At 32.1% G+C, this 23,014-nt stretch overlaps 1 protein-coding gene across 2 annotated transcripts; it reads right to left on the bottom strand.

Moving 5' to 3' along the window:
• Positions 1-652: 652 nt before the first annotated feature.
• LOC119608445 (serine/threonine-protein kinase ATM) lies at positions 653-23,014 on the bottom strand. Of its 2 annotated transcripts, none has more exons than XM_037962870.1 (30): positions 22,580-23,014; positions 22,352-22,519; positions 22,043-22,266; positions 21,886-21,984; positions 20,069-20,314; positions 19,859-20,010; positions 18,820-19,804; positions 18,584-18,761; positions 17,503-17,681; positions 17,317-17,443; positions 16,730-17,251; positions 16,551-16,671; positions 15,994-16,138; positions 15,640-15,915; positions 14,913-15,575; positions 14,661-14,855; positions 14,449-14,602; positions 11,888-12,317; positions 11,644-11,830; positions 11,088-11,588; positions 10,852-11,025; positions 8,769-8,894; positions 8,333-8,695; positions 7,652-8,270; positions 7,430-7,585; positions 7,009-7,370; positions 6,672-6,817; positions 1,368-1,474; positions 1,034-1,291; positions 653-905 (listed from the first exon to the last, which is right to left on the bottom strand). In XM_037962870.1, exons 1-30 carry the CDS (start codon positions 22,893-22,895, stop codon positions 724-726), a joined length of 8,361 nt encoding a protein of 2,786 aa, XP_037818798.1. In that variant the 5' UTR covers positions 22,896-23,014; the 3' UTR covers positions 653-723. The 2 variants fall into 2 exon arrangements, with proteins under 2 accessions (XP_037818798.1, XP_037818799.1); XM_037962871.1 differs by lacking the exons at positions 653-905; positions 1,034-1,291; positions 1,368-1,474 and adding exons at positions 1,764-1,987; positions 2,051-2,308; positions 4,237-4,343 and having other exon boundaries at positions 22,580-22,895.

The following is a 23,014-nucleotide window of genomic DNA, read 5'->3' as shown; positions in this document are numbered from 1 at the left end:
CGTACAGATGCCGACATTATAGTCACATTCACTCATTGTTGAGGTATATATAGAGAGCTAAATAGAGAGCAAAAGGGCCGATAGGGGTCGAACTAGAGTAACATTTTCTTAGATTCTACGCAATTTTCAACGACAATGACCGTCCTTTTACGAGTATTCAGTTGGTATAACGCTTGTGGGGTAATGAGTTGAAGTTGGGAAGTTGAAATGTTGGGACAATGATGTCCCCATTCTCCTTTTGCTGAAAAACCATTGTCAGCTATTCAACTTCTTATTCGCCAAGGTGATGGTTGTTATATATAAGATTTAGTGGTGTTAGTGGCTTCTATAACTTAAAGTCGGGCGTTTTACTTTATCTCCCGTTGCGGTGCTATATAAACAGTGATATGTTGGTGTCTACAAATTCAATTGCGACTTTGTCAATCTTCTTCATCAGCTTAGAGAGAGATAGATCGTTTCGTATGCCATCCTGCTTATATCCTGATTCTTTTTAAAATGCTTATTAGTTACAGAAAGATAATTTGTTAGGAAAACCGATTGATAATAAGAATATACATATACTTTTAGAGGAAATAGTAAAAATTCAGTAACCATACTTAAAAGTATGTACACTTATTTGTACTAAAATCATGCCCTTAATTAACATTTTGTTTCATTTTATAGATTTTATTATAAATAATAAAAAAGGATTATAAAAAACAGCTTTTAAACGACAACAAACATTTATAAATATGGGTCCCAGCCCGGAAACAACATAGCTAGATTACGATTACTCATAGCTTCATTGATTAAACGTTCCACCTGTACAGCAACACTGGATGTACCGAAAATACCCTTCTGTTTACCTTCAAGTTTATTCTGAACCGCTAGTAAAGCACGTTGAGCTATATAATTTGTGCCTTCGTCTATAAATGGAAAATATTTTAATGTTATTAGTTTTACTACAAAGACATAGGTCGGAAATATACCGGAAATTACTAAAAATTATAGTTTTTCTTGTGAAAAATCGGAAGATATATTTTAATATACTTACTCAATTTATTAACATTTTGATTTTCATCATCAACTTGTGGTATAACTTTCCATATATATAATGGATCATAGAGTAAAACTTCCAAAATAGTGGTGATAACATCTTGATGTTTACGCAAAATGGTCATGGTAGTTTCGCAAGATTTCTTAAAAACACCATTGGCACCACAAATACCCATGGGCGCTACAATTTCACGTGTTAAGCGAAATGGTACAGTTTCTGGTGTTGGCATTATTTTACCCTGTTCAAATGCTATGCCTAAAGTTAAGAATAGGTTTTTCTTTTTTAGTTGTAATTGTTCAATGTGATTGGTGGATATCTAAGTGCTACTTACCGAAATCGATGTGTATTACTTCGGCGGTTTTTTCATCGATAAGTATATTTTGTAAATGACGATCACCTAGACCCAATATAAAGCCTACCATAGAAGTGGTGGCCACACTTGGGTTTTAAAACAGAAATTATAAGTGTTAATAGGGGGAAATGTGTTCTATATGTCAGTAAAAAGCAATACAAATTAGAATAATGTAGTTAATAGTTTTAAGATATGATTTTTCGATTGCAATACTAAATTTAAAGCTTTAAAGAGATAATTAGATGACCAATATCATGATCTTATTATCGTTTTTATATGAATAGTAGTTAAGTTTTCTTGGAAAGTTCCCAACACTCTCCTGAAACTTTTATTCAAATCAAACAACTCAAAACTGCATTTTTCTTTATTAAGAATAAAAAAAGTACAAAATGCTATTAAAAAAGTCATTGTTTATCTTTATAAATATGGATCCCAGCCATCAAACATCATGGCTAAATTACGATCATTCATAGCTTCATTGATTAGACATTCTACTTGTACAGCAACACTGGTTGAACCAAAAATTCCTCTCTGCTTGCCTTCAAGTTTATTTTGTACCGCCAATAATGCCCGTTGAGCCATATAATTTGTGCCTTCCTCTATTAAATATTATAATTTATATATTAAATCAAAGTTTGACATAATTTTAGCGAGTAACTTACTTAATTTATTAAAATTTTGTTTATCATCATCAATCTGTGGTACAACTTTCCATAGATACAATGGATCGTAAAGTAAAACTTCCAATATAGTGTTTATAACATCTTGATGTTTGCGTAAAACGGCCATAGTAGTTTCACAAGATAGTTTAAAAACTCCATTAACGCCACATATACCCATGGGTGCTATTATTTCACGTGTTAAACGGAATGGTACAATTTCTGGTGTTGGCAGTAGTTTACCCTGTTCAAAAACTACACCTGTATTTTGGAGTTTAAGAAAGTATTTGTTTAGTTGTGGATTCATATAAAGAATTGGTCTCAGTTTAACTTGAAGTTATCACTAACTATACAGAACAACAAACTTAAAAATAAATCGAAATCTAGAGATTAGAGTATATTTTTTTAAAGAATTTTGAGGATAGATAGATAGATAGATAGATAGATAGATAGATAGATAGATAGATAGATAGATAGATAGATAGATAGATAGATAGATAGATAGATAGATAGATAGATAGATAGATAGATAGATAGATAGATAGATAGATAGATAGATAGATAGAGATAGATAGATAGATAGATAGATATATAGATATATAGATAGATAGATAGATAGATAGATAGATAGATAGATAGATAGATAGATAGATAGATAGATAGATAGATAGATAGATAGATAGATAGATAGATAGATAGATAGATATAGATAGATAGATAGATAGATAGATAGATAGATAGATAGATAGATAGATAGATAGAGATAGATAGATAGATAGATAGATAGTAGATAGATAGATAGATAGATAGATAGATAGATAGATAGATAGATAGATAGATAGATAGATAGATAGATAGATAGATAGATAGATAGATAGATAGATATACAGATAGATATACAGATAGATATACAGATAGGTAGATAGATAGATAGATAGATAGATAGATAGATAGAGATAGATAGATAGATAGATAGATAGATAGATAGATAGATAGATAGATAGATAGATAGATAGATAGATAGATAGATAGATAGATAGATAGATAGATAGATAGATAAGATAGATAGATAGATAGATAGCTAGATAGAAGATAGCTATACAGATAGATATACAGATAGATATACAGATAGATCGATAGAGATAGATAGATAAGATAGATAGATAGATAGATAGTAGATAGATAGATAGATAGATAGATAGATAGATAGATAGATAGCTAGATAGATAGATAGATAGATAGATAGATAGATAGATAGATAGATAGATAGATAGCTAGATAGATAGATAGATAATAGATAGATAGATAGATAGATAGATAGAATAGATAGATAGATAGATAGATAGCTAGAGATAGATAGATAGATAGATAGATAGATAGATAGATAGATAGATAGATAGATAGATCAGATAGATATAATAGATAGATAGATAGATAGATAGATAGATAGATAGATAGATAGATAGATAGATAGATAGATAGATAGATAGATAGATAGATAGATAGATAGATAGATAGATAGATAGATAGATAGATAGATAGATAGATAGATAGATAGATAGATAGATAGATAGATAGATAGATAGATAGATAGATAGATAGATAGATAGATAGATAGGTGATAGATAGATAGTAGATAGATAGATAGATAGATAGATAGATAGATAGATAGATAGATAGATAGATAGATAGATAGATAGATAGATAGATAGATAGATAGATAGATATATAGATATATAGATAGATAGATAGATAGATAGATAGATAGATAGATAGATAGATAGATAGATAGATAGATAGATAGATAGATAGATAGATAGATAGATATAGATAGATAGATAGATAGATAGATAGATAGATAGATAGATAGATAGATAGATAGATAGATAGTATATAGATAGATAGATAGATAGGAGTAGATAGATAGATAGATAGATAGATAGATAGATAGATAGATAGATAGATAGATAGATAGATAGATAGATAGATAGATAGATAGATAGATACATTTTGAGGTCAGATTAGGATTCAGAAAAGTATACCTTGTTCTCTGGGTTAAACCCTTGTTGGCCTGTGCTATTAGTCCTAATTAAAGTAACTAATGGTTTATAATTTAGATTATTAAGTTTTTTTTCGGTTAGTGATAACTTCAAGTTAATGATTTATTAAAAATCATATCCAATACTTACCAAAATCGATGTGTATTACTTCAGCAGTTTTTTCATCAATAAGTATATTTTGTAAATGTCGATCACCTAGGCCCAAAATAAAGCCCACCATAGAGGTGGTGGCCACACTTAAGTTTTTAAAGGAAAATTATACATTTTATTAAAAAACAAAGTTGGGATTCATTTTTAATCAGTTGAACTTTTTTACATCGTTATCTAAAATGCAAACCGAACTATATATCTGTTATATACCGTCTTAATTTTGAGTTCAAAATCTAAAATTGTTTTATTAAATTTTCTTTCAGCCAATTTCAGTCCGAACATACTCAGATTTATTTTTTTTTTTAAATAGTGAAACAATAGTTTTAATAATTGTAGTTGAAGAAATGAAATTTTTCAATTCAAATTTATTCTACTGCGTCAAAATGTTCAATATGTTTGCAATAAAGACAACGATAAATGATCAAATGTGTTAGTAAATTTTGGATGAATGTTTAAATATGATAACGATTTACAACAAGTGACAAGTACATATCAAAATTGCAAAGGAACACATATCGTTTTGACTAAATTTTGCTTAAAACTTGTAATTCAGACAAGAGCACAAACAAGTCGACCACCTTATTCGTTCTCGTTTATTTACTATCCAACCATTTTTCGCGTAGATACATGAGACTTTCACGTTTCGTTAAGTTTATTGGCTTGGTTCGGATCTAGACCTAATACAAGGATCATGAGTGTAACGATCTACATATGTCACTATTATATGGTCTTCGGCAGATTCCGTAACAGAATCCTGAAAATGTATGCTTGATTGCAGAGTGTCCAACGCCAAAACTTGGAAAGAACACAAACAAAATGACAACTTGCTCTGCATTGCATTTGTTTTAATAGCCGAGATCAAGCGCTCCCAAAGTCGTCTGGATTTCATTGCAGTTTAGCTAGATTGTTTTGACATGAAGACGAAGTGCTTTACGTGAGTACCTGGCGTGGAGCCCTATTTCATGTAAATAACTCACCACTGCCCCTTTGTGTATCTTACACGCAGGTCGCAATTTTTGTACATGGATATGCCGGTCCATGTACAAGCACTTTGCTCAAGTACTCGAGCTATCTAATATCTTGCCAAAGTAGTCACGTTGGGGAAACACAGGTGTCATGAGCAAGCTCAATCTACCCCGACATAATGTCGCCCAACCACACTACTATGGCTCTGTTGATTCGGCAACAGCACCTAGGGGACGTAATTGGTAGTCCGAAAAACACAGATCATATTAATTGACAAGACTTTATTTCAGTGGCTACAAAGACCCACTGTGATAAGTTGAGCATGCACTCAACCATGTTGGAAAATCGCTAATAAATTAAAGAAAGGGCAGTGACGACCTTGCACCCCATTGGCTTGCTAGACAGTAGTCTAACACATCGTTCATCTTACATCGTTACACCATTATCACACATCCGTCAAATCCATCAATCACTCCATACTCTTTATAGAATCAAAGTAGACATCAGAAACATCGTTCATCCTCGTTTACCAATTCTTCGCATTATCAGCTCAATTCCAACTTTTTATTAATCCACAGTCATGCTCTGTAATTTGTACCGCACCTTGCATCTAGGAACGATAACAGAAATGTTTTGACAGAAAAATTCTTTTTTAGAAAATTCTTTCTTAAAACCAATCAATCGTATCACAATCATTAATTATATAATTATTCAAATCACTCCAAAGCCAAAGCAAAGATATCACTTGTCAATCATTAATACGATTCCCCAGTTAGCTGTAAATTTCAACAACTAACTAACGAATCGAAGTAGTTTAAGGTTTTTTTTCGAAAAAAATCCAAATTACAAGATGATGTATCTGATTTCTTCATTTTCTTCTGTTTCAAATCTGTGAATCTTTGATGGTCCAGAATTAGGCTTGGTCTATTGGATCACAAGTTTTTTCCAAATGCCTTACTATTTGCTTTGCTTTCCATACTTTCTGCAGAAAGGAATCACACTATGGACCAGTAGTCTTCGAGTGAAACATAATCCTTCTAAACTAACGTTATTAGGCCCATTTTTTGCACTTGAGGATACATACGAAAATGTATCTGTTCAGAATGCATTCTTATAAACATTTGCATTAAATTTAAACTTTTTATTACGGAAAAAAGTGCATAACATTTTTAAAAGAAAATTGGGAGGAAACTTTTCTATAAAAATCTGGACTATTTGTTATTTGAATCCAATTTATGATTAAAAACAAATTGAAAAATCTATCGAAAATAGTCAAATTAAAATTAAAATTATTCAAAATTCATAATTCTTTTTTAAAAAAAATACCTTTTTAAATGAAATGACAATTAAGTTGCTAAATTATGAAACTATTCAGCAATATATGAATGATCAAACTCCAAATATATACACATTCATATGTAATAATGAAAATAAACACGTTTACATACCTGTTTATATAAGCCAATCGACGTTCAAACCATATGCCAGGTCTTGAAAACTTCTCAAAGAAAAAATAATGAAATACTGGATTAATACTTTGGCAAATGTGAGTGTGTACTTCAAAACGTCTTTCTGGAGCGGCTTTTAGATGTGTCTAAAAGATAAAATAAATAAAGATAAAAATAAAAAAATCAATACAAAATGTTATTAATGTCTTTATCAAATATAGATTACTTCAACAAAGGTTGATTACTATAAAGTTTTAATATTGACAATTAATTTTTTTAAAAAATCATACTTTTATAAAAGAAATTAATTATTGCTTTATTAAAACTCATAACTTACATGAGCCAACTGACGACATCTGCTAACACTGTACTCGGAGGGGCGATATTTTTTACGTGCAGCTGTTAAATAGATACCAATAGGTACAGTATTTTCACACCATTCTAAGAGGCCACTTCTGGTTGATAATGGTACAACTTTATATGTTCTAATTAATAGTTTACGTTCCACTGCGGCCGGTTCTTGTTTTAAAAGATTATTAATCATGCAAAATACTTGTTGCATAACAGCATCTTGACGCAAATCATCTTTGCCTTTTAACAATTGAGGTCTTGTTCGGCCATCCGCACAAAGGCATAGTAATTTTTTAGGAGCATTTATACCACCCACTAAAGAAACCTGATGATCCCATTTGATAATACCTAAAAAAAAAAAAAACAATTAAAGTTCAATTTGTTTTTGTCTTTCATCGTTAACTCACTGGTAATCGTATATTTCAAATCATTTCGTACGGGCAAATCAATAGTGGGACAATGAATGGCATCTAAGTTTTTATGCTTTCTTAATTTATCACTTAAAGTTGTAGCACTGGTTTTGTTGTCGGCAGATATTTCCGTATTGGCAAAATCAATAAGAGCTAAAATAAAAGGTAGAAATGTTGTTATTATTTTAAAGGATATTGAAGATAAACTAAACCCATTACCTGGTATAACACTTTCCAATTGTTTAATTATATTTGCATTTGTTTTATTTTTAGCTTTTGCTATAATATCCTGAGCAATTTTTGAACGATAATCGGTTTTATTTTCCGTACCATCAATATAACCATAAACAATGGGATATAATTGATATAGAGTTTGATGAGGATGTTCTTGGACACAACGTATCATAATATCCTTGAGTAGAGTAATAAATTCGGAATTTTTAGAATTCAAACGTGCAGTCATTTGATTTAAAGCACAAATGAATTTATAACTGGGTACAGAGGAAATATTTTCCTGGATTTTTGTACGTAAAGTTTCGTTTTGTTTATTGGCAAACCATAAACCTATAATGCGATAAATAACTGGACTTGTTATGGCTGCATCAAGACAGGTGTATTTAATATAATTCTCCACCGCTACACATAAATAAGTGGTTAGTTTTTGTTCCATTAATTGTATTTCTTGTTCATCGATATTAGAAGTTCTCTTCATAAAATTGGCACTTATTTGCTTGTCACGATCTCGCACCTGTCTACCCACCGTACTGGCCGTTTGACGATTGAGTTCCATAATTTGACGTTTCATGTTGAATTCATCGGAATTTATATAGGTATTTAACTGTATTATAAAAAATTCAACAAAATTGTACTAACAAAGTTAATATCACTATAAATCAATACCTGTGTATATTCTCTATCTGCATATTTGGCTATAATTTCATAAGCACTCTTTTTACTTTTCTCTTCAAATTCGGCAAATTCACTCAATTCAAAAAGTTTGGGATATCTTTGTAATATCGCCTCTTTGGTACTATCAAATTTCTTTAAAGCCTCCAAAGAGCCCAGAAAATATTTATTTAAAACAATATCAAAAGTTTCGGTATTAGTTTCCATTAAATATTCTCCGTTCATTTGCATGGCGGTGACACGTTGTAGGCAGAATTGAAACTCTTTATTTTTGAAAATATGGTGAAGAATAGCTTTGGTAATTTCAGGTTTATCGGTTTTCATACAAATATCAACATTTTCTAATAAAGCACAGACCTGTTTATACCAAAAAAAAAAAAAAAAAGATTTTTCAGATTGAAATATATGGACGATTAGGAGTTAAGTTTACCTTTAACTGTACATTATCTATGGGCATATTTTTCAATATCGCTATATAACGTTTAGCTAAATTAATTTCTCCAGCAGCTTTACAATCCCGTACACATTTTAGCAGACATTTCTCAATGGGATTTTCCTAAAAATAAATGTAATTTTTAATTATTATAAAAATACTACTTTGGATGCTTCCCAATTAGCAGACTTTTGGTGCATTTGTTGACCTGTAATGCATTTTGTAACAGATTATGACATCTTGCATACAATTTTGTCTAATGGTCACACTGATATGGAAATTGTTAATGTAATGTAACAAATTTTATGATCAGCTGCGGCTATACAATATTTTCTTTATTGTGTGACCGGGGAGCAAAAGCTGTCCCTTAACTCTCTTATTTTTCTTATACATTTTTGAGAAATGGCAACAGAACATCCCTTCTTTTATATCCATTGTTAAGGTGGTGGGAGCTTTAACGAGAACCCAAATCGCCATCAAATTATTTCCAAAGCCAGATAGAGGTCGGTATTTAAATCAGTTCCTTAAATTGGTGGGAATCACATGAATAACAATAAAAACACAAAATAAACAGAAACAAATGGAAAAGGCAGCTGGGGTCTATCAACCAAAATTGGTAGACTTCAAACAACCAACAAACAAAAAATCTGTTGGTAGTTACATGGAAAGCAGCGAGCGAAAGCACTATAATAACTGCACAGGTTGACTTGAAGTTTAACGCAAAACGATTGTCTACTCCGCAATACCGACTTTACAACTTCCTTCCACCTTTGACTCAACGATTATTGCAAATTTCCGAATCAGAATAGATGTCCGTTTAGTGGGAGTTTTTTAAATCTAAAGGAGATTTTGGTTTGTCTACTCACTGGTTTTTGATTATTCTGTGTCGGGATGAGATGTTGATTTTGGCCATTATGTGTCTAGAGGAGCTTTTGGTTTGTCCAATTTATTTAACGTTTTGTGGATGCATCGAAAGACTCAGGTCAAGATCTGTTGGTTTTTTAATTCAAAGTCATCATTGGAACCATCTATTGATGGCGGTTTAGTGAAAAATTTTATCGAATCTAGAGAAGATTTTGGTTCATCTGCTACATCAGTTGATTTTGGTAATTCTCTGTCGGGAGGAGTTTTTGGTTATCCGATTTGTTTAGAAAACTGTGGAGACATCGAAGTCTTTGAGTTAATTTCTCAAATTCAAAATCATCAAGAGATTGAAGAATTTTTTCGAAACTAGAGGAGATTTTGGTGTCTCCGGTTTGCCTATAGATTCTGTTAAATCAGAAAATAATGAAGGCATCGAAGGGTTGTAATCAATATCTTTCGTTTTCTTTAATTAAAGAACATCTTCATAATCAACAGATGTCGGTTTACTGGGAGATTTTGGTAAATCGAAAACTGAAATCAATCGCTAGTTTGCCACCTAATTACAAGTTCATTCATCCTACAAAAGGGTGAAATTGAAAGTGATATAACAGTTCTATTATTGTGGAGAATGCAGAGATGTTGCGGTATTATTCTCCTTATGTTGCAGGTTTGTCTGGTTGTACAATCACAAATTGGCATATCGAGATTGAGACCTTTCAGAACGTCGGGATGTTGAGTTTTTCAAGAGACAAAATTCTCAAAGTCATAGGAGAGAAGGACAGGCGTTAAGATTACGTGAAATATTCTTAGTTCCCTGTAATGTTTTGGTTTAATTCGTCATTATTTGTTATAGTTTTAGATCAGTTGAAACTATATTCCACTCAAATAGTTTTTCAGATTTAAGTCACATGTCCGTATTTGGAAACTCTTTAATAGGGTATGCGGCAATATTAGTTTACCCCCTAAATACATGTTTATTCATCCTACAAAAGGATTAAATTGAAAGAGATACACCACTGCTACTATTGCCGGCACCGCAGAGATGGGTTGTATGATTCTCTTTGAGTGACAGGATTAATTCCTAATAAGGAAGCTCAAAAAGTTTTCTAAAGAAAATTCCTCACTTCCAGTTAAATTCTTTACTAACCAGTAGTGGTTCCCATTTCATTCTATTTTTAACTTAACAGTTAATATTAATCAATATCTTCAAACTTACCTTATAAAACTCATTAATTTTCCGGTTAGCTCTTATACCAGCAGTTTGAAACAATGAGATTTGATGCGATAATATCAGTTCTTTACAAGAAAAGTTACCATAAAGTAAATCATTCGCTTCCAATTGCCATTTTTCGAATATTTGTTCCACAGGCACGGATTTTGAAAATTGAATCTGAAAACAAGACATTTTAAAGAATACAAAAAGGTTTAATTAACAATGTTAAATGTATTTACCAAACAAAAATCTTCAGATTGCTGCAACAATTGTAACCAGGTCATATATTTATAAACACTTTGCAAACATTCCACACTGATTTCTTTCAAGATATTCAAAACACAATGTCTAGACTTTGTTATAGCGGCCAATGCATTATTTTCTTCTTTATTATAGAGACATTTTAAAGCATTAAAATGATGTTTTTCAAATTCATATTTCATATCATTTAAAGTATCAACTTTGGAATGACCCTCGACTACGGTATCCCAACGACATAAACGCCAACAGATTTCATAATCTACCGAAGATTTATCTACATCTCCATTGACCAGATTAAACATGCCATTACGTTTTAAGATCGTATTGCAAAGATAGTTGGCATTACTATTGGTGGCAATATCATTCGATTCGATGAGTATATCAGACCAATTATTGGTGAGATTTAAATAATCCAAACGAGAATTTAAAGGATTAATAAAACCAGAAATGGCATCATTACAACCAATGGAATCATAAGCCTGAAATATAATTATGCAATTAAACTTGAATTTATATTATTTTAGGGTACCTTACCTTTCTGGCTATCTGCTGAAAGTGAAGATTTGACATAATCTCTACCCTTGTTTTACCAATTGCGCCTGGCTGTGGTTTTTGCTCCTGTTCCTCTATAGCCCATAATTCTAAATAGATAATTGATAAGAAATAAGCTTGGCAATAATTACAGGCCAGGGCCACGTTAAGCAGTTTCAAAGGTAAGTTCCTAAAAAAAGTAGAATTTTAGATTAACATTCAAAATTAATCAATTTTCAAAATTTACCAATTATTATTAACACGTATACATTCACATATATTTAATATCATATTTATAACACGTTTATCTTTGAAGACTTTTTTCAATTCACTAACATTTGTTGCAGTATGATGCTGTAGAAATTCTTCAAAGAAATATTCCAACATATTTAAAATCGTATTCATATGTGGCTGTTCCGAACACTGCAGCAATAATCGTATAAATGGTATTAAAGAATGTTCTGCAAAATATGTATCTTTGGCTGCTAATTCTTGAAATTGTAACCAATTACATTGTTGATAGATTTGAGAAATAAATTTACAAATCCATTGTTCATAATCATAAGATTCTGTTGTTTTGAGAGTACTTAGCCAATCTAATGCGGGTATACTGTCATAGTTATCCAAATAGTTGAGACTGAGATCAGATTGAAATACCGAAAAGTAGGGAAAGTTTTCTGGAAAGAATTATGAATGAAAAAAAGAGGAATTTGATTTGGCAAATTTATAAAAAATAGGATATAAATCATTGTTAAAATTCTATTTTCCACAATTGGCACCTTTTACGTTTTTAACTTGCAACTTGCTACTGAAGACGGAGATTTAACCTATAAGCCAACCTACAATTGTTGTTGTTCTTGTAACAGCTAAAACTATACAATAATCAATGTCCAGGCCTAAAAATTGGGCTACTTTAACTCGATGCGTCCATAAATCCATTGGACGGAGTGAAGTAGGGTTGGCTGGGCAGTTGAATATGTGGTGGGTGTCATGGGGATCCTGACTACATGCAGGACATTCGTTGGGGACAGCACGGTCTATACATGACCAGTAGGCATTGATACTGTTGCTCCATCACGATTGTAGTTGTGCCAGAACTACTCTTGTTCTCCGCGGCAGGCTTTCTTCCGTGTCTGCTATGGGCGACCTCCAAGTACGACATTCATGCGGTATCCTGAGACCGCGGAATTTATGGCGTTTCTATGAATGTCGTTCAAAGCTGCCGCATACGAGGACTGATCCAATGGATCCTGCACATATCTGCAAACGTTTTCCTCGTATCTACGAAGATCCTTCCTGACATGCCTCGGGGGAGCATCCAACTGTGTGATGTTAAAGTTGGGATGACTCCTCCGATGACATCCCTGGAGGAACTGTTTAGTCAACATGACATTGTGTTCCGACGTAATTTGTAAGCAGCCCGTTACAGTCCTTAGGTCGGCATTTTGGCAGCTTTGAAAGTTTGTCCACTGGGTATCACTGAGCGAAGGTGACCACACTGGAGCTGCATAATTAACCATTGACCGACCAATCGTTTTATATGTAGCTAACAAGGTTTCTTTATCCATACCCCAAGTGCTGCCGGCTAGCGCTTTGAGGACCTTTTTTCTACTTCGCAATTTGTGCGTGATTGCAGTGGCGTGAGCTGAGGAAGTAAAGAGGCTATCAAATGTGAGAGGATATTGACGACTTCGCTGGTGATAATTGCAGGTTACGCGCAATGAAGAACTGATGTATTTCATCGAGATAAACATTCACCTGAACGCATATTTCATCAATGTTGTGGCCCGTCGATTGTACAGTCGTCCGCATATGAAATCACGTCCACGCCTTGCGGAGGTGCGGGGAGCTTAGAGAGGTATAAGTGTAACAAAAGTGGCGATAGTACTTCACCTTGAAGTACGCCTTGTTTAACTCTACGGGGTTTGGAGCGTCTGCCTCTAAACTCTACGAACGACTGATGGCCACTCACTATCCATCTCTTCGTGTTGTTGGGCATTGTGGATTGCAGGATTCGACAGGTCAAGAGCCACTAGGACCTTTCCTTTGAGATCTGAGTGGCAATGGCGGTTAATGCTGTGGTGGTGCTGTACATTTTGCAGAAACCATGCTTGTGACGAGCTGGGTGGCTGGACAGCTGGGAGAAGATAAGCGCCTCGAGAGTCTTCGCGAATATTGATAGGAGGAATATCGGCCTGTATGATTGTCTTGTATCCGCATTTCCCTGATCTTCTTCTTTACTACACCTGGAGTTTTCGTCATTTGGATCTTCCTGGACTTGAGCGACTTAGTCATTAACATTCAAGAATCTCTCTTTGCCAACTTTTCTAAAAACACAAGCAACTTCTACGACCCGTTCTTAGTTTCCTCCTATTTTGTTCGGCCCGTGTTACCTGCACCTGTTACACAGTTACCTGCAGAAGTTGTGGGCAGTCTTCTCGCTAGTGTCCACATTGATTTCCATTACCCTCATCAGTAAGAGAGGACATCTCAGCTATCTAACTCATGTTGTCACTTGTTACCTTAAGAAGATCATCAACAGTTTCTGCTATTCATGATCAACAATTCAGACATGAATATCTTAAAGGGTCGGATTGTCGGAATATCTAACTCCCATGGATTGTACCTATCTTTTGCCCTGTCCTATTCCTTAAAGCAGAAGAGGTATCTGCTTTTTATTAAGTCCCTCAAAGTTTTTCCCACGAGTTTGTACTTTTAGACAAACCATCTCACGCAGTGACGCATTCACAACTTTAATAACACTTGAAACTTAAAATTTAACAAATACAATTTCAATATTTTTCTTACCTAATAGATCCTGACCATGTTTCGAATTTACCAAATATTGAGCAACTTCAACTACATAAGAGTGGGTAGTATAGTGGAATGTATCTAAAAGTTTCTCTAATATTAAATAAATAGCTTTGTAAAAATGCTGGATTTGTAAAATATCATCAGTTTGCTGAAAAGAAAAATAAATGTTTGTATAAATTATAAAGTCCTTTTAAAATAATACTCACCTCCTCTGTACAAAAGTCAGCTTCAAAGTAATAAGAAATTTGGTTTAAATTTAAAGGACCTATTTCACCCAAACACTTAAGAGCCTCTAAACTAATTGCATTAACTTGAGTTTCTCGCACAATTTGCAAAAGATGTCTTATTAAACGATAAAGTAAAGCACTGTCATTGGCTAGAAGACGTTTAGATTTTGAAATCTAAAATATAAATTAATTACTTTTGCTTTATTTAATAAGGGTTAAACATATTTCTACCTGTTGCTGCAACATTTTCAAATTATCCACTGTATAATTTTTATTTTCCAAAAATATTTTAAAGAAATTCTGCCAATCATTCGAATTTTCACCTATATCTGGCAATGTTTCCAAAATAGCAATTATATTAGCAAATTTTTCGTCCACGGAAAACTCATTTTTTAAAATTTCCTTATCTTTTATGGAGTTTTTATAATTTTGTATTAAATGCTCACAAACTTCAGCAGCTTTCTCTTTAGTCTCTAAACAAGAGGTATTTTTATATAATTGTACTATAGTTTTGCTTATAGCAGTTAAATGTTTATCCATTAACTGCTCAATATCCTTGAAATGTTTCACTTTGTCTAGAAACTTTTCCAAGGCTTTAAATGCTAATATCTGGAGATCTTTTAAGGCAGCCGTTTCCATACAATGTAGGCAATAGTATATTATATCACGAGTAAAATAATTTGCAAGATTTACTGCTATGGAGGCGTGCTGCAAAGTGTCCAAGACCATGTCTGCTAAGCTATAAAACTTGTAAAATTGTTTTAAAGAATCAATGGGAAAAATACATTCACTACAGCTTTTCTTTAAAGCTCCAAAAGTTTTTACCAAACGTAGGGGGTATTTCGAAATGAAATACTTAAGAATATCAGGTTTTGGTTCATTGGTGCTGTTGTTCTGAGAAAAATAATAACTTCATCATCATTCATTTTTATAAAATGTTGCAAAAATTAACACTTACTATATACAAATTTAACACCGATTGCAGGCACTTATAATCAATATTATACCATTTAGTTGTTTGAAAAAATATAGGAAATCCTGCCATACTACGTGAATGTTTATCATCTTTTAAAATATCGACTAGGGTGAACATTATTTTCCATGTATTTGCTTCATTTTTAATTTTTTGCAAATCAAAACTTAATACATTTTTAATATTATTTTTAAATTCGGAATTGGTATTGGCTGGGCATTGAGAGCTTAAGATAAATGCACGTAAAATGGGTATAGCAATCTAAGTAGAAAAGTTTTTTATAATAACATTTTCTCAGATCAAAACCATATTGTTTCGTGCTGTTTATGTATTAAATACCTTCAAAAGATCTGCTTGGGATCCATAGTCCTTGAGTTTTGTTAAATCTGCAGATTTGCCATATATCAACAAACAAGTAATAATTTCTTCTAAATTGTCTGCTACAAAGTCGTGTTTGCTTTTATAGCACAGATAAAAAGGAAATCTGTAAAAAGGAACAAAAATGTTTTAAATTACTCATTACTCAAATACTTACTTACTTACTTACTAACTTACTTATTTACTTACTTACTTCTTACTTTCTTACTTTCTTACTTACTTACTTACTTACTTACTTACTTACTTACTTACTTACTTACTTACTTACTTACTTACTTACTTACTTTATTACTTACTTACTCACTTACTTACTCACTTACTTACTCATTATTTACTCACTCACTTACTTACTCACTTATTTACTCACTCACTTACTTACTTACTTACTTTCTTTACTTTCTTACTTTCTTACTTACTTACTTACTTACTTACTTACTTACTTACTTACTTACTTACTTACATACTTACTTACTTACTCTGATCTACTTCTCTTAACTACTTCTTAACAAAATACTTACTTCAAAATCGGATAGGATTTTGAAATCCATGTATGTATGGCGCTTGAAATACAGGGTTTTATCACATCCCTCAAAGAGGTATTATAAAAAGTGGCAATGCCATGGAATTCATTAAGATCAGCTGAAAAAATTTCATAAATTATTGCACACCTATAACCACTTCATTGACTCTCACTCACCCTCTGTTAACTTGTACAGAGCACATACAAATGACAATTCCTGTAAAGCATTCTCTCTATGATAACAACTAAATGCCAATAGTGACACCAGTAATTGTACATTTAAGGCAATACTATTTTGTAATTGATCAGGACCTTCAGCTTGTGCTGCGGGCACTTGTAGTTTTTTCCATTCTATTGTTTCATAAATATTTTCACAAAAATCATAATAAATTTCTATATCACATTTAGAATTTTTCAACCAATTAATATCCATTAAAGAAGTTAGCGTATTAATGGCGGCATATTGTACTTCCAACGAGGTAAAGGGTAAAAACTTAACAACAGATAAACATATATTACGAAAATTATCCTGTATATAAATATCACGACAATCACGAACAATATAACAAACACTATTAATGATTTTTGTAGTCAATTGAACAGAATATGATTTACGAAAAGAGATTTTGAATAAACCAAACATGGCCACCAGCATGTTATCGAGACAGTCATCATATTGTTGGATATAAACGAAAATAGCTTGAATGAAGAAGGTTGTTCTTTAAATTCGTTTTTATTAATTTGATTTTTTTTTTCAAACTCACCTGGCAACATTTCAACTATATCATTCATTATTTCGATATTTGTATGATATAGCTTAAATATAGTTTTCAAATGTTCCACAAACCAATGACCAATTTCTTTGTAGTGAGATTTTTGTAAACAAAAGATCTAAAGTGTTTGTAAAATAATAATTAAACTAAAAATGTATGTGTTTTTTTAATTCATACCTTAGTTAGTCTAAGTATAATTATTTTATGTATTTTAATATTAAAACAAAATGATGTAATATGTTCGAATGCTTCATTCCAATGTGAGGTACTAGCACATAATGTAGCTAAGAGTCTTAAACAAGTTTCGGTAACAATGGTCCAGTCATCAAATTCTCTTTGTTGAGTTTGTTTTTTAGCTAAAAGAAAATATTTATGAAAGGTTATGATTTCTTTCTCAGATTATAAACCCTAGACTAGACTATGGACTAGACTATAGCCTAGACTTAAACCTGTACTATAGACTAGACAATAAACTATACTATAGACTTGACGATAAAAGGGTATAGACTAGACGATAGACTAGACTATAGACTAGACTATAGACTAGACTATAGACTAGACTATAGAATAGACTATAGATTAGACTATAAACTAGACTATATACTAGACTATAGACTAGATAAAAGGGTATAGACTAGACGATAGACTAGACTATAGACTAGACTATAGACTAGACTATAGACTAGACTATAGACTAGACTATAGATTAGACTATAGACTAGACTATAGATTAGACTATAAACTAGACTATATACTAGACTATAGACTAGACTATAGACTAGACTATAGACTAGACTATAGACTAGACTATAGACTAGACTATAGACTAGACTATAGACTAGACTATAGACTAGACTATAGACTAGACTATAGACTAGACTATAGACTAGACTATAGACTAGACTATAGACTAGACTATAGACTAGACTATAGACTAGACTATAGACTAGACTATAGACTAGACTATAGACTAGACTATAGACTAGACTATAGACAAGACTATAGACTAGACTATAGACAAGACTATAGACTATAGACTAGACTATATACTAGACAAGACTATAGACAAGACTATATACTAGACAAGACTATAGACTAGACTGTAGACTAGACTATAGACTAATCTATAAACTAGACTATAAACTAGACCATAGACTAGACTATAGACTAGAATATACACTAGACTATGGACTAGACTATAGACTAATGATTTCATACGTTTCAATACCACGATAAGTAACAAAAAATTCAAACTTACCACTCAATTTTAAAGTAGCTCCCAAAAATTGTACCATTTCCTCAATGGGTTGTTTCTCCAAATACTGCAGAAGACACTCATTGCTGGTAAAACAAACAATGACATTATCTAAAATATTTAAAACTTCACACAAGATGGAACGCTCCATATTTTTGGGTAAATTGTTTTTAAATTGTAACTAAATTAAAAAACAAATAATTTTATCTATAAAAACTATAATTTCAAAAATAAATTACCTCTAAATGACTCAAAAAGAAACCAATACGTTTTATCAAAGGACATTGCATAAAAGAAGACGTAGAATCGTCAAAAACCTCAAACCTTAATAAAGACTCCATGAGTAAGGAAATTTTCAATAACGACTGTAGATCTAAAATAATATCTTTGCAAGTGGTGCCTTTGGAAGTTTCAAAATTTAAAGTTCTCATTAGCAGTTCATAGTTGGCTTGAAATAAACAATTTTTCTGTTCATTGGTTTTGCAGATATTTTGTTTTTGTTGTATACTTTTAACAAGTTTGCCATGTCTTTCGAGGCATAGAAATTTACGATTATATTTAAATTGCAACATTTCTAAAGTAGGACTTTTTTCCTTTGGTGTTACTGTTGAGGTAGAGGTTTTCAATGTTGTTTCATCTAGAAAATTTATAACTGCTATGGCGCAAGTTTCTGCTATCAATGCAGGCTTAACGGGCTCTATATTTAACAAAATGGTTTTAGCTTCATTTTTGTCTCTTTCACCGTACAACCATTGTATGGTTTGCCCTATAAGAGGCGAGGTTTTATCCAAACCCATAACATCGGCCTGTTTAAGAATATCTTGTATAGTTAACACACATTCAGTACGTTTTAAGGCTGCATTTGTCATAAAGGAATTAACTAATTGAGTACAATCCTCCGCCGTTAGTTTATGATGTTTAATGAGCTGCTGCAATGTTAATTGTTTTTCAGTTATAATTTCATTGTCAGAGGAGGTATCGGTTATTAGGATTTTAACTATTTTAATCCATTCCTCTTGACCATAGTTGTGCGGTATAGATTTTATAGCAACAAACTGCTTCTCTTTACTTAAAAGTTCGGTTAAACATAAACGTATACTTTTAAGATTTTTGTTATTTTTATAATTTTTTAAAATATTAAGATTTAAACATAATAAAGGCTGATAATTGGTTATATTTATAACGTCTGGGATTTCTCTGACCAATTCTGCTAAAATCGATAACCTGAAAATTTTAATAGAAACTTTATTTTTAAAAATATGATTTTTATTTACTTACCAAATCTCATTAAATTCCCCTTTAGAATTTTGCACTAAATTTAATAAAACTTCCAATTGGTCTTCCAGTTTGGATATTTTAGATCTTGAAGCCATGGTTTCTTCTTCTTCTTCATTTTGAGGCTTTGAATTGTTTTCAAAATGCCAATTGATCTTTAAAAAAGTAGACAAAATTAATTCTTTTCTCGTTTTGCTATTTATTGCAATTTACCAAATATATTATTAAAGCCGACATTTTAATAAAAATCTTTAGATATCTATCGTTTTGTTGGAAACGACTTTGTTGATAAAAACTTTTACTTCTTTCTTTGATTTCCATATCCACCATAGTTCTTATTTTTCTTAAAGTTTTTGGCAAAGTATCACAGAGTACTATGTTGATGGTATTGGTATTGCCTTGTTTTATATAGGGATACAGAGTTTGTAGTGATATTAGTACAGATTGAAAAAGAAGTTCCTGGAAAATAAAGTAGGAAATACATTTTTGCTAATTTTGTTATTCGTTTTGTAGATTAAATTTTAAATTCTAAATCCTAAGATAAATTTATAAGAGTTGAAATAGTTCTAGTTCAATTCTAGTTCAGTTCTAGTTCTGATCTAGTTCTGTTCTAGTTCAGTTCTAGTTCAGTTCTATTTCAGTTCTAGTTCAGTGCTAGTTCTGTTCTAGTTCAGTTCTAGTTCAGTTCTAGTTCAGTTCTAGTTCAGTTCTAGTTCAGTTTTAGTTCAGTCCTAGTTCAGCTCTAGTTCAGTTCTAGTTCAGTTCTAGTTCTAGTTCAGTTCTAGTTCAGTTCTAGTTCAGTTCTAGTTCAGTTCTAGATCAGTTCTAGTTCAGTTCTAGTTCAGTTCTAGTTCAGTTCTAGTTCAATTCTAGTTCAGTTCTAGTTCAGTTCTAGTTCAGTTCTAGTTCTAGTTCAGTTCTAGTTCAGTTCTAGTTCAGTTCTAGTACAGTTCTAGTTCAGTTCTAGTTCAGTTCTAGTTCAGTGCTAGTTCTGTTCTAGTTCAGTTCTAGTTCAGTTCTAGTTCAGTTCTAGTTCAGTTCTAGTTCAGTTCTAGTTCAGTTCTAGTTCAGTTCTAGTTCAGTTCTAGTTCAGTTCTAGTTCAGTTCTAGTTCAGTTCTAGTTCAGTTCTAGTTCAGTTCTAGTTCAGTTCTAGTTCTTGTTCAGTTCTAGTTCAGTGCTAGTTCTGTTCTAGTTCAGTTCTAGTTCAGATCTATTTCAGTTCTAGTTCAGTTCTAGTTCAGTTCTAGTTCAGTTCTAGTTCAGTTCTAGTTCAGTTCTAGTTCAGTTCTAGTTCAGTTCTAGTTCAGTTCTAGTTCAGTTCTAGTTCAGTTCTAGTTCAGTTCTAGTTCAGTTCTATTTCAGTTCTAGTTCAGTTCTAGTTCAGTTCTAGTTCTAGTTCAGTGCTAGTTCTGTTCTAGTTCAGTTCTAGTTCAGTTCTAGTTCAGCTCTAGTTCAGTTCTAGTTCAGTTCTAGTTCAGTTCTAGTTCAGTTCTAGTTCAGTTCTAGTTCAGTTCTAGTTCAGTTCTAGTTCAGTTCTAGTTCAGTTCTAGTTCAGTTCTAGTTCAGTTCTAGTTCAGTTCTAGTTCAGTTCTAGTTCAGTTCTAGTTCAGTTCTAGTTCAGTTCTAGTTCAGTTCTAGTTCAGTTCTAGTTCTAGTTCAGTTCTAGTTCAGTTCTAGTTCAGTTCTAGTTCTAGTTCAGTTCTAGTTCAGTGCTAGTTCTGTTCTAGTTCAGTTCTAGTTCAGTTCTAGTTCAGTTCTAGTTCAGTTTTAGTTCAGTTCTAGTTCAGTTCTAGTTCAGTTCTAGTTCAGTTCTAGTTCAGTTCTAGTTCAGCTCTAGTTCAGTTCTAGTTCAGTTCTAGTTCAGTTCTAGTTCAGTTCTAGTTCAGTTCTAGTTTAGTTCTAGTTCAGTTCTAGTTCAGTTCTAGTTCAGTTCTAGTTCGGTCCTAGTTCAGTTTTAGTTCATTTTTAGTTAAGTTCTAGTTCAGACCATATACTTTGCTGCTGGCTATACAATACAAAAATAACAAACCTTTGATTCAGCTTTCATGTCAATTTGATAAAACCCTATTATAATGGGCAATAACTCTTGAAGACCATTGCAGATGACATTGTGATAATCAACGGAATGCTAAAAATTCGAAAAAGCTATTTTAAACACTATTATTAATATTAAAAAAACAACAAACCTGAGAAACCATTAAATAATACAACTTTATAATATCGGCCTTTTGTGAATCCTTAATAGCTTTGCGAGCAAAATCTTTAACCTCCGGAAAATAGGCAATGACATCAGCACTCATTTGTACATATTCATGAGAAAGTTCAATCGTTTTATTAATAGATTTTAAAGACGCGAATAGAAAAAGATTATTGCTTTCCAAATTGTTTTCAAACAAATAGGATAAAATAACTGAAAGAATAACAAAAGGACAACAAAAGTCGAAACAACAATATAAAATCTAAAGGTTTATAGAACAGAACAGTTCTCAACTTACTACTAAATTCATTCAGTTTTATATCACGCACATATACCGGCGACTTAAAAAGAGCTTCATTTAAAATTTTCAAAAATGTATCACTAAAATACTCAAGTGCCGGACGAGATTTGAAACCCTCCTGGAGAGCATTAAATAGTGTAGATTTGGAAAACAAATGTTCAGGATCTGAAATTCGTTAAAATTTTACAAAAAAATCCATAATTTAAACAAAAGCCTACAACTCACCTTCCAAATTATAATTGATCAATTTCTGGACAATGGCCGCAAAAACATAGTTCTTATTACACATTGTCTGATAACTTTTCGAATTTTTTGCTTCATCCACCTTAATGGCATGTTTTATGGTGGCATCTATAGCACTATTAAAGATGGTAGTCCATGAAACATCCATATCATTGCGCTTATCTAGCTGCGCAAAAAGTTCATTTTTCGAGGAACTGAGATGATCATCCAACTGCTCGGCTGCTTTATTACGGGTCGTAACTTTTTCCGAACGCAATTCTGCACATAAATTATTGATCAAACTTAAAAAAGTTGACATTTTTCGGGAACAATCAATACACGAAATTAATAAACAATACGTTTTTATAAAAACCACAAAAATTAACCGCGAAGAAATAAAAACTCAAGAAAAACTTTTATTTTTGCTGCAAATATGTT

Source organism: Lucilia sericata, unplaced genomic scaffold, assembly GCF_015586225.1.
Source record: "Lucilia sericata isolate MDLA Ls3-8-SP2 unplaced genomic scaffold, ASM1558622v1 Contig000837F_arrow, whole genome shotgun sequence".
In the NCBI taxonomy this organism is placed as follows: Eukaryota; Metazoa; Arthropoda; class Insecta; order Diptera; family Calliphoridae; genus Lucilia; species Lucilia sericata.
The sequence above is the reverse complement of the archived record's forward strand: the minus strand, read 5'-3'. Positions and strand labels throughout refer to the sequence as shown.